We start from the raw sequence: 15,173 nt of genomic DNA, 5'->3' as shown, positions 1-15,173 counted from the left end.
ACCGGAAATACGGAAAATGCGTCACTGCGCGAGGCGAATATCAACAAGCACCTTTCCGCACATTTCATTTTTGTCTGTCGAAATAAATACATGTACGACAATAACAATGTTGTATGTTGTACAGTAATGCAATTAAATGTTTATTTGAACCATTGTATGTTGGTTTTAAGCTTTTAATTTGTCCTCGCTATCATCTGACGCAACATGATGGAATAAAACATCAACAAAATATAGTCACATAAATCCCCGTTTCATCCCTTTGAATAAAAATAACACTTTAAGTTTATTTTAAGATTTGATTTACATTTAAAATGATATGTTTATTTTAATTTAATTGTTATGATAGCATATCACATGTCTGAAATATGATAGATTTCGCTGTTCATGTTTACTTTCATTTCATCATAACAAATATCACAAAACTCCCAGTGATAAGTAACATATTATTAAAATTAGTAAACCCTGCTGAAAATCAGCTAAAACCAGCCTAAGCTCCCAGTTTGGTTTTAGATGGTTTTACAGGCAGGTTTCCCCTCTGAAAAATCCAGTTAAGACTAGCATAGCTGGTTTAATGTGTCATTTAAAAAAAATTAAATAAATGTAAATGTAAAATGTTTATATTTAATATAAATTATAATATTATTATAAAATATTTTATATTATAATACTATTACAATAATATATATCCTAATAATATTACAGTGTAAAAAGTGATAGTTTGATTGGCCTACCTTAAAAAAATTACTTCAACTGGTAACACCTAAAAAAAAAATCTAATTTGTCATCTTAAATTTTGTACTTAAAGTGAGAAAATTTTAGTTGGAATTTGTTATCAATTGAAGTAATTTTTTGTAGATCCAACTTTCTCTTTTTACATAGTAATATTTAATAAATACATTAAATAAAGATTTGATATATGTTAAATAAATGTTTATCATTAAAAATTATATAATTATATATTTAATATAATTTAAAATATATTTATTTAATAGATTTTATGATTCTTATATACAGATGGTTTAGCTGCTCTTATAAAATGTGTTTTGTGAGGAAAAAAGTATTATTATTTGACAGAATTTGTAGGGTTGGGTCTTTAATACCATTATAAACCCTACAAAGAATTGTGCTCAATCCACAAAGGAATTTACCTCTTGAAATGTCTGTTAAGAAACAAATCTTGACATTTTCCATATCAATTATATAAATTATAATTATACTGTAATATGTACAGTTTATTCAATATTTCTACCCTACCCTGCTGATAATTATCAAGTATTTACAAATGTATATAGGTCACAATGGCAGTGGGTTTCATGGGCTCAGAGGCCGACCCCTGCTGGTATTTATAGACTGCTTAGTCAGGGTCACACGTTGCTATAAGCAAAATGTGAGTAGAGAGACACAGACAGCTGCTGAACTATTAAGCAACCATCTGAATCAGTTTGTGAGTTTAGTCTCAACACATTAAACTCAACCGTTTCTTCACATGCAAATGTTTACAAATATAAAACAGCCTTTGGTTACGCAAACTAAGCATTATTACGTTTTAAAATTTACAAAGTTGGCATCAAAAACGTTTATTTAATTTAAAAGGACACCACAACTTAATTTCCTCCATATTAAACCTTGCATTTATTTATAATCCTATATGATAGATATCTTATTGCATGAACATTGTAAAAAAATGTCATCAGTAACTAATGAAAACATTTTTTAACATTGACTCATCAAAATGAGTTAAGCCGTAGACCTCAAGGTTACTCAAAACCAACACATACAAATATTCAAATATGATATTAGCAAAAAAAAAAAAGATGTACAACTCTTTGATTTTTTTGTTATAGTTTTATGCAGTGTTTAAGTTTGTACAGCAGTACAAGGCTGTTTTAACAGCATCACATTATGCGTCACATAAGTTCACCTGATTCTTGTTTATGAAAGGCCTATATTGTGAAAATCATACAAAATGGCACACCTGGGGCTTGCAGAATTTGGATATAAAACATACAATTTTATACAAAGAACCTATTCTTGTAAAAGTGAAACATGAAATGCTCAGTATAAATACTGAAGTAATTTTAACAATGTAAATCTGACACTTCACAGAATAACATGATATTAATATAACTTCATTTAAACTCCGGACAACTAGTGCAGTTGAAACAGTTTTAAAACAGTCCATGATCATCCATGATCATTTAAAACATCTCAAATGCATTGTATAAAGTCTCAAATTGACATACAATTCCAAGAAAATAGAAATCTGACATGATTTTTGATGCTGCTTGAGAAAGTCCCTGAGCAAATGTTCTCAGACTGTGATCAATAAAATTCATTATCATCTATTACAAACATATTACACACACTGATTTGGCCTTTATCAATAATAGCAGTAATTATACTTACATCAGAATCCCTTTTATGCAAAGGCACCTATTATGCAAAATTTATGTTTGGACATACATGTGTGTTGGCAGTGTGTGTACGGGTGATTCTCACCAAATTAGACTATTGGGGTGTCATGAAACATTTTGATGAAAAAACTAAATGCTATAAAAATAAGAAGCATACAGTTACAAACATCTCTTTATGTACTATTTTGCACATGATTTCAAATGACATCATACAAGCCAATTTTGTTGTTTTTTCCACATTTAAGGGGAAAATGTTCATTACCTCAACGTGTCCATGACTGGATTTGGGTTCTTTGACGTGGAAATATTTATAATTAAAAAATCAAAAAAATAAAAAGCTTCAGTGCATGTTATACTATAAACATTTACAGTAAAGAAACATGTGGTATTTGGTGATCATTGGTAAATGTATAGAGACAATAATAAGTAGTAAAAGTGTGTCCAAGACCAATTTTCTCATCATCTGCAACAATTTTCAATCAAGGAACTAACATTTTTTTTTTTTTTAAATTTGGAAGGAACATAATTGACTGACACTCAAGATGGCTACCAGGTAAGCAGTTCTTATTTTTTCTCTCCAGATAAAAGTTGAAATTTTGTTTGTCATAGTACCTAGACAACTTTTGTGTTCTCATTACCGAAACATGAGTTTGTAAATGCATATATTTAATGTAATATCATGTTGCGGTAATGATAATTTTGATAATGATAATCTAAAAAATGTAATGAATTTTATAGGATTTTTTTTAATCCTCTAAAAATAATGGTTATAGTAAGTTCAGACCTTAATCTTATACGTGCAAAAAAAAATTTGTTGAAAAATTCTGATGCTGGACCCCTTCTAAATCTGGATTTCGTGAGAATCACCCGTACACAACCACCCCACACCTTCTTTTTTAATCCCAATGTCTTATGTGACATGCCATTTTGATTCTCTTGTTAATGTGACATCACACTGATAAAGCCCCGCCCACAGCCACTGACTGACAGTCCTGCCTTACCATAGTTTGTGCCATCAGCGAGTTGTACGCTGTCAGTCATATATCAATATTGAGATACTATTGTCTCAGCCTGTGTTCAAAGGAATCAGATCTATTTTAAATGAAAGCACTCACTTGTCTATTTTGGTAAGGGAGTGAGAAGCAGTAGCTCATTTGCATTTAAAGGTAAAAACACGAAAACATCACACTTTTGCTCCCACCCAAATAGGTGCGTTTTTGACATGCCATAATAAATGATCTGTGCGTACACATTCTGGGCACACCTGAGACGTATATTGCATCTTGTAAAAATGGGCATAATAGGTGGGAGAATGTGCTTTTCCTAACATTCTGTATTGCTTTGGCACAAGTAGGAAAAGAAAATGTAAAATTAGGCCTATGGATATGTGCTGCTTTATGTTTAAATACAAATAATGCTGCTGATGTTTTTCTTTTTTCAATTTAGGTGGAGGGCACTTAACAGATAAAAGATGCAAAGACATTGAAAATGTATTAGATGACACGCAAAGGTCAGTAAAAGGGGCTCCAGTTGAATGTACCTATGGAGATAATAGTCTGGCAAGTGCTAGAAGACAACCACACCATCTCCACTAAACTGTAATGGAGGAATCCCAACGCAAAGCCACATCCAACATCTGACAGATGATGTCGACCCAGCAGCACACGAGATGTACCGACCAGGACCCCCCAAAGCACCAGCAAAATACGCAGAGGAACTGCAAGCACCAAGTGTGCTAACAGAAATTTTGATACCATGGCTGCTCTGCTTGCATGGGCTGCTGGGAAAGAATACATGTCCATGGCCAGGTAGTCAAGGAAACTGGGTGCCATTTCCCAGGGCCCTTTGCGCTTCACTAGCTTCTGCATGCCTGCTACAGTCATCAAATCCAGTAAAAGAGCTGCAGAAAAATTGAAAACATGTTTACATTTGCTTTATTTAATATAGGCTACAGCAAATAGTTCCAGTACTCGATTCTGATTGGTCAATAGCTGGGATTTATTTACGTTATAACACAGCTATGACCGCCACACTAAACGATGCTGTGTATCAATGCGGGGCACCCTTAGCAACCACCCTTAGCAACATAAACATACGTGAAACATTCTGTTACCATTCAGTCAGTCAGCGGTTATTTTTAGTTTAAAGTGATTTTCATGAAAGTTTTGTGGATATATGTATTTGTTGCTTTAATATTTCTATTGTAGGTTAACGGTTTTATAAAAGCAATAAGGTACTCGTGACTATATCGCTAATGTACTCGTGCTGTATCGTGAATAGCTAAGTCGCGGCTGAAGGGGTATTGACTTTTTTTATATATATATTTTTTTTACTTTATTCTCAAAGAAAGAATTATAAGGAAGTATTATAATAATGCAATGAAAATGAACAAGTTTAATGAATAGTCACATGGACATGAGTATTCCCTTATCCACTGACCTACAAACCCAACAGCATCTTTAAGAGCTACAAAAAGATTGGCATATTGTGAGCACTCATCTCAAGTTTATGTCAAAAGCATCACACTTAACCAAAGTTATGATAAAAATTTCGAGGGTTTGATATTGATTGTTTACTCTCAAAAATATTTTATATTTAATGTTATTTTAAATAATAGACCCACTTAAATTGTTATAGTGTACTTTAGAATTTATATTTATACGTTAGTCAATTGTATAATGTATTATAGTAACACTTTTTTAATGTTTACTACTGTAGTAATCTAGTAGGCTTCTAGTAGGCTATAAACGTAGTATATTGATTAATTGTAATAAATACTGTAATCGGCATAGGCCTATACATGAATATTTGCCATTGTAAGGCTTAAAACATAGTTTTCCTATAGTAATATTGATATTTTACTACAGTTTACTATATTAGTAGCTACATATAAAGTATACTATAGTATTTTTTTTCATATGGACATATAAGGATTTCTTTCAAGGATGTTTTTTCAGACTTGTCTGCAGCTGTCTGATACACCCCCCTAGTAGTTCACATCAGCATGTGGCGGACCAAAATAGTAATGTTTACACAGCGACACATATATTTGGAAGTCAGATATCCTCCAGCATCACTATTTCCAATAGTGCAGTATCAAAAAACCTCACCTAAAAGCAAATTGACCAAAACCTCTTGACCCGCCAGTGTGTTGCTCCTCGTGAGACACACAATTGTACCAAAAATCCACGGAATGGCATGGCCGGTGAGCGCGAGCAGATTGACCATAGAGCGCACGCTCCCCCACGACGACGTCTTGTGCGCGCACACGCCGAACCTCTTGGACATGCAGATATCTATGGCCAGAAGGGAGTTCATAGCAATTCCTTTAAACGATGGGTTCAGTTGCATGCAGTCTTCTTCTGGCAACTCCTTTTTATTATTATCGGTGGGCTCTTGCTGTGCGTTCTCGCTCTGCTGGCGTTGGCATGGTTGTGGTCTCTGCGACATCCTCCGCGCGCCGCCGCCGCGCGCTTCAGCGCTAGCGTTCTTTAAAGGCTGGTTTAGGGACATGAACTCCGGTCGGTTCAGCACGTTGTTACGCTCCCTCACCCTGGATCGAGTCTGGTTCGCGGGCATCTTGCTTTTTCTGAGGAGTTTTTCAGTCTAAATGTGTTTTAGTGTCCTGTTGTTCACAACGAGAGGGAGTCTAGCAAGTCCATTCCCCGATCGTGTCTGACTCCAAGTGTTGAGACTTCTGTTCCAGTTAGACTATAAATAGACACACCAGCCGACTGGATACATGAGACGCATCAACATGTCTGTGTATTCTGCTGCACGGTTAAAATCAAGACAAACATAACCAACACTGACCTTTTCATCATCGTGACTTAATTCAATGCAGATTTCTATAGCGCTTTTCACAATCTTTACTAAATATATTTTAAAGGGATAGTTCACCTAAAAATGAAAATTCTGTCATTATTTACTCACTCTCATGTGGTTACACACCTGTAGGCTATACATTTCTTTGTTCTGAGGAACACGAATAAAGATATTTAAGGAATTTTGCAACCAAAACGATTATGAGCCCCATTCACTTGCATAGTACGAAAAAATAAGTAAATGGGGCTCACGGTTTGGTTACAAACATTCCTCAAAATATCTTCCTTTGTGTTCATCAGAACAAAGAAATTTATACGGGTTTGTAACAACATGAGAGTGAGTAAATGATGACAGAATTTTCATTTTGGGTGAACTATCTCTTTAACACAGCAATGTGTTTTTCATAAAATGGACATTAACGGAAATAAGTGCAAATTAAATTCGCTATAAAATATGCAAATACATAAATTAATGAATAAATGTATAATTATTTAACAATTTTTTTTTACATTTATTAATATGTAAAAAAGTGGCGGTAAAGTGGTGTAATTAAAATAATACAATATTTGAACTAATTACATATTAGTTAAATAATAATAATTACATTATTATTATTATTAAAAGTATCTTAGTTTACCTTTCGTCAGGAGGAAAGTTGTCAGGTTGAAATCTTTATTGTGGACATTGGATAAAAAAACACCCATTCACAAGTAACTCCTCACTTTTAAATAACCCCTGGTATGCAGCTAAAAAAATTGTGTTTACTCTTGCACGTGTCACAAAACTACAATACCCAGGATGCAAAAGCTCCTCAGTAAGGGAAGTCTAATTGTAAGCCGCTTGGATAAAAAAAGCCCACCGCTGAAGTATTGTGTTACACGACAGGAACCCGGCTAACCTTTAATAGGGCAAAGACGAAAGAAAGTAACCCCACTGGTCACGCACGCTAAATCTCTCGCAAATATGCCAAATATACCGCAACTGGATTTGACACCACAAATTTGGATCTCAAGTGCCAGAAGACGAAGCTGGGAGATCGAGCTGTAACTATAAACTGTATGGATTTATACTTTGCAAAAATACTTTTTCTTTTTACTGACGGACTTTTCCAATTATGGATCATCAACTATCCACGGGACTTTGTAGTGGAGCGTAATGGCGCATTATTGGACTGAGCCTAACAGGTGTTACTGGGATATTTTTTATTACCTATCAAATGCTCCCATGAGCTGACATGCTTATTTTGGGATCCTTTAATACACTTTATATACTTATATATTTATTTAACGTCCTTATAATGTTTCTTTCTTTTTGTTGAGCAATGACTTTTCTGTTATATTAAAAATCATGTTATAATTTAACTGTAATGAGGGTTTTTTTTCGTGATGGGTGTTTCAGCTAGTAGTTTTCACAATGGGATGTATACAGAGTTTAAAACCCAAACCAAGTTTTCAAGAAAACATCACAGTACTTGAACTGCACACATCCATTGATCCCAACCCGACTGTCATCGATGAATCCTCCGATGTGGTTCTGAGATATCGCACTCCTTACTTCAGGGCTTCAGCTCAGGTTCTGGTGCCACCTGTAACTTGTAAAGAGATCTGGACTGTGGGTTGGATCCAGGCTTGCAGTCAAATGGATTTCTTCAATGTATATGAAAATGAAGGAGTGTGAGTAAAGTCGACATTTATTTCTGCAATAATGCTTTTGGTAAACATCACCTTTATGTGTTAAATGAAGTCTTGGACATTGCTTTTTTTAAGGCAAAATCCCAGCATTCCTACGTGGCACCATGGCCACTGGCATGATATTGCGTGGGAAATGTGCAGAGATGGTTTTGTTAGTAATGTTTTTTTGTCCAATTTCCTGGGATTGTTTCCTAGATGGAGGAAAGTGGAACACACCCCATTAGCAAGACAAAAGCTTGCCATTTACCATCATCAGTTTTAAAAGAATTACTGCAAGCCTTTGTCTTTACCAAGATAATTTATTCATATTTTTTTCAAGATCCAGTCAAGTCAGCATTTATTTTTCATGACTTCACATGGGAGTTATTCATTAAAATAGATAAACTTCTTTGTAATTTCTTGTTTTGAAACAGTCTCACTCTCACCCATACCCTGTTGGAAAAACCACCAGCTAAACCAGCATGGACCAGCAGGAGAATTACCATGGGTTCACACCAGCTGCGTTAAAGGCGTCAAATTCGCGTAGTTTGCCGCTTGAACATTTTGAGTTTACTCGCATCATTCGCGCATGGAAATTTTAGTCATTGAAACATTCGCCTCATGGGAGGGGCTTCTGCAACTTCGCTCGCTTCCTGTAATTACGTCACTACTAGAGCAAGCTCCTGACTGGTTAACGCGGCACGTTTTTCTGCCAAAGTTTGAAATTTTTCAACTCGTGCTTTTGCCACGACAACGTTCAATTCGCAGCATTCGCACGAATGAGGCGGAATTGCGTCTACCACGCCTAGCTAAACGGCTCATTTGCGCCGCAAGACCTCCAGACGCGCGTCAACGTGTCTTCACACTTTGAAATCACTCGCGCTTGACGCCTCTACCACGGCTGGTGTGAACGCAGCATTATACTGGTCTATGCTGGTTTTTCCAGCAGGGTGTACTCTTGTTTAGTTAATTATTATCAGCTACCAGTCTGTTTGTTCTGTTGAAATGGGGACCAGATGCGTGGGGGCATAGCAAATAAGTGTTTGTCATCCTATACTTAAAAACTGCTAAAACCAGCCTAAACCGACACTTTTGGGACACTTTTTAACTGGACCCACCGGGTTTGGGTAGATGTGATACAGCTATGGCCTATAAATCTTGCAAGATGTTGGGTTTAATAGGGGTAGGCGATAAATTGTGTAGTAAATGGCGCTCCATTTGAAAGCAGGTGATGGCGATCCACTACTAATCACAAATCGTAGGTAATTTATCGCCAAACCCCTTCCTTTTAACTACAACCTGACTCACCGGCTAAAACCAGCTTGACCAGGCTTGAACCTTGGCCAGCTTGGCTAAGCTGATTGGCCTGTCTTAGCTGGTTTTCGATGCAAGTTGCGGTTTTGAAGCTGGTCCTCCCAGCCTGGCAAAGCCGCTCAAGCTGGTCTTTCAGCCTGGTCAAGTTGGTGGGTCAGCTGGTCTTTCAGCCTGAGCAGCCAAGACCAGCTTGACTAGCTTAAAGTGGTCAAAGCCCATCTAAAGCACAGCATGTTGCACCAGGTAAAACCAAGCTGGGAGAACAGCTAAAAGTTGCCAACCAGCGTAGGCTGGTTAAGCTGTTTTTCAGTAGGGCATTCCAACATTAGTCAATTTAAAAGCAAACATACTGTAAGATTATTTTAAAGAAAGTGCAGCATGACTCTGTCCATGTGTGTTCGCAACACCTAAATGCACTGTAAGTCACAAGACAAATGCATACATTTAAATGTATTTGAATACATTTTTAATGCTCTTTTATTAATATCCTGTTAATAACATTTCATCCCTTTTTAGTTCCAGCTGGGAGCTGCCAGAAATAAAATGCGGGCACATCCAGGCGATCAGTGATTCCGATGGCGTGAATTATCCTTGGTACGGTTGCACCACCGAGATGTACACAGTTGTGGGTCCTACTAAGAAAAGCACCATACTCACCGTCAGTATGAATGATAACTTCTGTCCGAGTGTAACCTGGAGCGTCCCCGTTGGCACAACCAGCAGCCCTCCTCTCCTGAGCGCCATCCAGAGAGACCAACGCTTTACCACTTGGCTGGTAGCCATGAACGAAGCCACGGCCGAGATGGTGTTACTCAGAACCATCCGCTGGAGAATGCAGCTGTCTATTAAAGTGGATCCAAAGATGCCTTTGGGCCAAAGAGCTGTGCTTGTGGAACCACTGATCCAGGAACAGCCTCAAGTCCTGGTTAGGAATGAACCCATCCCATTAAATGCCTTAGTTAAGCCTAATGCAAATGATGCCCAGGTTCTAATGTGGCAGCCGAAAAACGGGCGACCTGTTGTTGTTATCCCTCCAAAATACTAAGCCATGAAGAAATTTCCCTTCCTGCTTGAACTTTGATGTTTTTAAGCTTGTGTGAATCAGTGAGAATAATATTTACAGGGATTTTGTTTCTAAAAAAATTATTATTTGTGTATTTATTGAGTGTTAGACGGCTACATTTAAGGACACGAGCTTAACACGGTGTATTGTTTGGATTGTAAAAATGTAGAACCCTGAGAATATTTCAGTTTCTGGATATTTTAATATTTGTCATTTGCAAGACAAAGCGTTTTGTGGCCTTTGCATACCTCACCCTAGATTGAAATGTTGCCTTTGGTTTATAAAACTGTATGTTTCCAATGCATGCCAAGTTGAAATTGTGCACACAGTTTAAACATTTGAGGCATATTGTCAGATGTGCCCAAAGTTTTACACACTATATACAGAGAACGTTGCCTTTTTTTTAAAAGCAACACTATGTAGTTTCCATGTAAGATTGGCTTACGGGTCCCCCATGTGGTAAGACATTATTTAAAGGTCGAAAAACTACAGAGTGTTGCTTTAATGTAACAATTGCAAACATGTCACATGTGGATTGTGCGCATGGTGTCTTATGAGATTAAGACTGAACTTATACTGTGAACTATTTACTGCAGCTGTTTTCAAATGTTTTAGAGGGAGGTTTGCTGGAGCAAGTTGTGTGTTTCAGGTACTCTTATTTTTTATGAATTTGGAGTTTTGCAGCCTCTATCACAATAAATCATCAGGTTTTGGGGTGTGCTTTTCATAATCTTGCTGCTTAACTTGATAAATTCAGTCAAAGCATTACAAAAGGGTTGTCATGACAGCTCCAGCTTTAGGAAGTTGGTTAAGCTAAATATTTGGATGAATAATACATGTTAATCATAGCATAGCCCATATGGCAAAAATATAGTTTCAAACATATTTTAAATATATTTGAAATAAATATAATATATTTAAATATATTTTTAAATATTAATATATTTATTTATTTATTTAAATGTATTAAAATATATTTATAAATAAACAAGTTTTTAAAATTTGAAAATAAACAAATTTTGAAAATGTGAAAATAAACAAGTTTTGAAAATTTGAAAAGAAACAATTTTTTGAAAATTTGAAAATAAACAAATTTTGAAAATTTGAAAATAAACAAATTTTGAAAATTTGAAAATAAACAAATTTTGAAAATTTGAAAATAAACAAATTTTGAAAATTTGAAAATAAAAAAATTTTGAAAATAAACAAATTTTGAAAATTTGAAAAAAAAAAAATTTTGAAAATGTGAAAATAAACAAGTTTTGAAAATTTGAAAAGAAACAATTTTTTGAAAATTTGAAAATTAACAAATTTTTAAAAGTTGAAAATAAACAAATTTTGAAAATTTGAAAATAAACAAATTTTGAAAATAAACAAATTTTTAAAAGTTGAAAATAAACAAATTTTGAAAATTTGAAAATAAACAAATTTTCAAAATTTGAAAAGAAACAATTTTTTGAAAATTTGAAAATAAACAAATTTTGAAAATTTGAAAATAAACAAATTTGAAAATAAAATGTTTGACCAAATTTGCCTTGACACCAGTGACGTTGGGATTAGGGGTGAGCATGGGCGAGGCTAGCGTCATTCAGCGCGAGACACACGCACAGTGAGAATCAGTTAAAAGTGTTGTGATGCAACTTTTTTGTTCAAATCTTACAAAATGTTTACGTTATATATAATGAGCGAGTACATCACGAATCAATCTTTCAAGCCGTGTTTTTGTCTTATACTGAATCACCATGGTACTCATATAATAAGTGTTTATTTTCGGATTATTTTAGTCCGGCGGGTACCCGCGCGCTGCGGAATAGCACAGTACCTGGGTGACTCGTCCATAGACCTAAACGGAGAGAAGTAGCGCCGGTTACAATGTTCTTCCGCAAGACGCATGCAGTTTTGTGGGTCTCAGTGGGTAGTTGCATACGTGTGTCTCCGTTGTTAAAGTTTATTGTATGATTTATCGTTAATTTGAGACTTATTTTAACAATCGGGAGTCATGTAAACATGACGTCACGTGCGTCTTTTATGGTCAGTCGTGATGAAAACATGGTGTTTGGAACAGAGTGAAAACAAACTACATATCACTGTATACCACCAGTACCGGTAAGTTATGTGTGAAATCACTAACTGTCTGACTATCAAACTAGACAATAAATATTTTTTTAGTTTGTCACATATAGACTAATATGAAGGGGATAACGTTTTTAACCCTTAGTGCAGGAGTCACAAGTGTTTTGTTTTAGACATAATAGTAAAGGTAATGGTTCAATTAAAGGACTGTTAAAAGAAAAGCTGCAAATTAACAAACTATTAATATACATACCATATGTTGTAGGCATAAAAGTTATAAATTAGGAGATTTGTCATTTTGACAAAAACTTAAAACGACACACTGTATATCCACATAAAACCATAACCACACTGCTGCTGTAGCCCACCTTTTGTCCTGATACTTTAATATGGCATTAATGGCAAAAAAGTGCTAGCTCGCCACTAATTAGAAATAAAAAGGTTGGCAAAAAAATGCATCTCAAAACTCATCAGATTGATGCTTTAAAATATGTTATTTTAAAAAATTCTAAGGGGGAGCATGCTCCCAGATCCTAGAGGGGTAATTTTCTTCTCATCTTTTTCACCCCTGACCCGTTTTCATGCCTGAAAGGTCTCCAAAAAAATCTGGATTTTGGAGTTAGTTGAACCAATGTTAAAATGATAGTTATTTTACAATAGACATATTATTGGTTTCTGTAGGAAAAAAGAGCGGGTGGTGGCAGTGGAGCTCATTGGGTGCTCAGCACCCCTAAAGCTCTAACCCTAGAATCGCCTCTGGGGGTGAGGTTTTGTTATTGTTTTAATGATAATCATAAGTTTTTGCAAAATTAAAATGTATGAATTTTTGCGAGATCAGGCTAAACACATATCTGTACTTAAATGGTAGGACCTTTTTAAAGGGTACCACAGTGACAGCTTATTTCTGAGAGTGTATTATTTATTTTAATTTTATTCAAGTTAAAAGACTGATCAAAGAATTAAAAAGATACATTTCTCTTACAGGACATGTTTGCAGTAATTTTCCAGACATAATATAATGTTTCAAAATTTTGTGGATTGTTTATTAGGATAAATGTGATGGCAAGGCAGGATTGTAAAAAGAAGATAAAAGAAACAATGCAATGATATGTAACCACTTTAGTCAATTTTCAGGATATGCACAGAAAATTAAATACACACAATAACGCCTACAGATCAGAAATCAGTTTTAACAGACAATAATAATACATAGTTTTAGATTAAGGTTGTCAGTTCGAGCTTGTCATTGCTGAAGTCTTGCTGAATAGAGAGATAACGTAATTACAGATCATGTTATACACATATATGACAAGTATGTAGTAATTCTGTATGAGTTTAGTCATTCTTTGCACTCCTGCATTGTCAAAGCCCTTCCGTCCCCTGCTTTTACGTCTTAATGCACACACACCTACATGGATAAACACTGAAACTCATCTGCTACAAGTAAACAGACAGATGAGATGAGACTTTCAAACCGGTTTTACAAATGTTACCAGGATGTAAGAAACCATATGTTTGATACAAGGTAAGTGTGGGCGCTTGACCTTGCTTTGCATTTATAACCATCTTTACACTGTGAAAAAATGGTCCCTAGCTATCACTGGGGCGGTACCTGTAAACAAAGTATACATTTGCAGCCAAAGACGTGTGTGGTTCATAATTTCAAAGTATGTGATCTGCGCGTCTGCGCGAGAGACGCTCGCGTTTGCCAGATACTCACATAATCTCATGCATAAACAGAGTTTACTGTTAAGGGAGTGTCTTGCGTGTATTTTGTGAACGTGAGTGTCTCTTTTATCAAAAACGGTTTTGACGCGTGTGCAGCAGGCACTTATTTTGACAAAACCCGTGATGCACATAGGATCACTCGACGCGCAGAACACATATCTTGAAAACACAAGCAACACATGACACTCCGAACACATATTTTGAATCAGATGAAACAAAAAAATAGCTTTTTTAGCAGCAAAAACTCAACATTAGTTTGGTGCACACAGGGCTAAAATGTAGCCCATGTGTAAAATGAAATATACTGCTGTATCTTTAATGTTGTGGGCCTATTTTTCTGCTGGAGGTCCTGGACATCTTGATCAGATACATGGCATCATGGATTCTATGAAATACCAACAGATAAAAAATAAAAACCTGACTGTCCCTGTTAGAAATCATATACTGGGCCATGGTTAGATCTTCTTTCAGGGCATTGATCCAAAACAAACATCAAAACAAACAAAAATAAGTCACTGAGCACAAAATGAAGCTTTAGCCATGACAATCCCAGTCCCCTGACCTGAATCCTAAAGAAAATGAGTGGGATGAAGAGAAGAAGCACCAACCTGGAGCTGGAATCTGAAGGATCTGGAGAGATTCTGCATGAAGGAATGGTCTCTAAACTCTTGTCAGGTGTTCTCCAAACTCAACAGGCATTATAGGTGAAGACTCAAAGCTGTTCTCTTGAGAAAAGGAGGTGGCAAAATAATTGAATAAAAGGGTTATGATTAATTGTGAGCAGTGTGTATTAGAGAAAAATATTTCTCTCATAATGAGATTTTCACCCATTTTAAAATTATTCTTCTCCAATGAAAGGTTGGATTTTTGTAGATTTTTTAGAGTAAGGATCAAAATTATTAATTTATTGATTTATTTTCACAGCCTTCTTTGGTCATATTTACAAAGGGTATGAACAATTTTGAGCTTGACTGTATATGTGTGTATGTCACAGGTAGGGGTGGACCCAGATGTAAATAAGGTCACGCCCCTTTCTCCACCTCGAGGAGATTCCCAAAGCCACCCCAATGACCAGACACACAAGGT

The 15,173-nt window shown here is 35.6% G+C and overlaps 2 protein-coding genes across 2 annotated transcripts; one reads left to right on the top strand and one right to left on the bottom strand.

The window, feature by feature from the left end:
* Positions 1–3,708: 3,708 nt before the first annotated feature.
* On the bottom strand, positions 3,709–6,126 carry plpp7a (phospholipid phosphatase 7a (inactive)). The gene is made up of 2 exons (XM_065284303.2): positions 5,525–6,126; positions 3,709–4,314 (listed from the first exon to the last, which is right to left on the bottom strand). Exons 1-2 carry the CDS (start codon positions 5,991–5,993, stop codon positions 3,926–3,928), a joined length of 858 nt encoding a protein of 285 aa, XP_065140375.1. The 5' UTR covers positions 5,994–6,126; the 3' UTR covers positions 3,709–3,925.
* An 824-nt stretch (positions 6,127–6,950) lies between these two features.
* fam78aa (family with sequence similarity 78 member Aa) lies at positions 6,951–11,185 on the top strand. The gene is made up of 2 exons (XM_065284301.2): positions 6,951–7,912; positions 9,740–11,185. Exons 1-2 carry the CDS (start codon positions 7,653–7,655, stop codon positions 10,266–10,268), a joined length of 789 nt encoding a protein of 262 aa, XP_065140373.1. The 5' UTR covers positions 6,951–7,652; the 3' UTR covers positions 10,269–11,185.
* The last annotated feature ends 3,988 nt before the right edge of the window (positions 11,186–15,173 follow it).

This window comes from Paramisgurnus dabryanus, chromosome 5 (genome assembly GCF_030506205.2).
Source record: "Paramisgurnus dabryanus chromosome 5, PD_genome_1.1, whole genome shotgun sequence".
In the NCBI taxonomy this organism is placed as follows: Eukaryota; Metazoa; Chordata; class Actinopteri; order Cypriniformes; family Cobitidae; genus Paramisgurnus; species Paramisgurnus dabryanus.
Note: the sequence above shows the minus strand (reverse complement) of the source record. Positions and strands in the feature narration are given on the sequence as shown.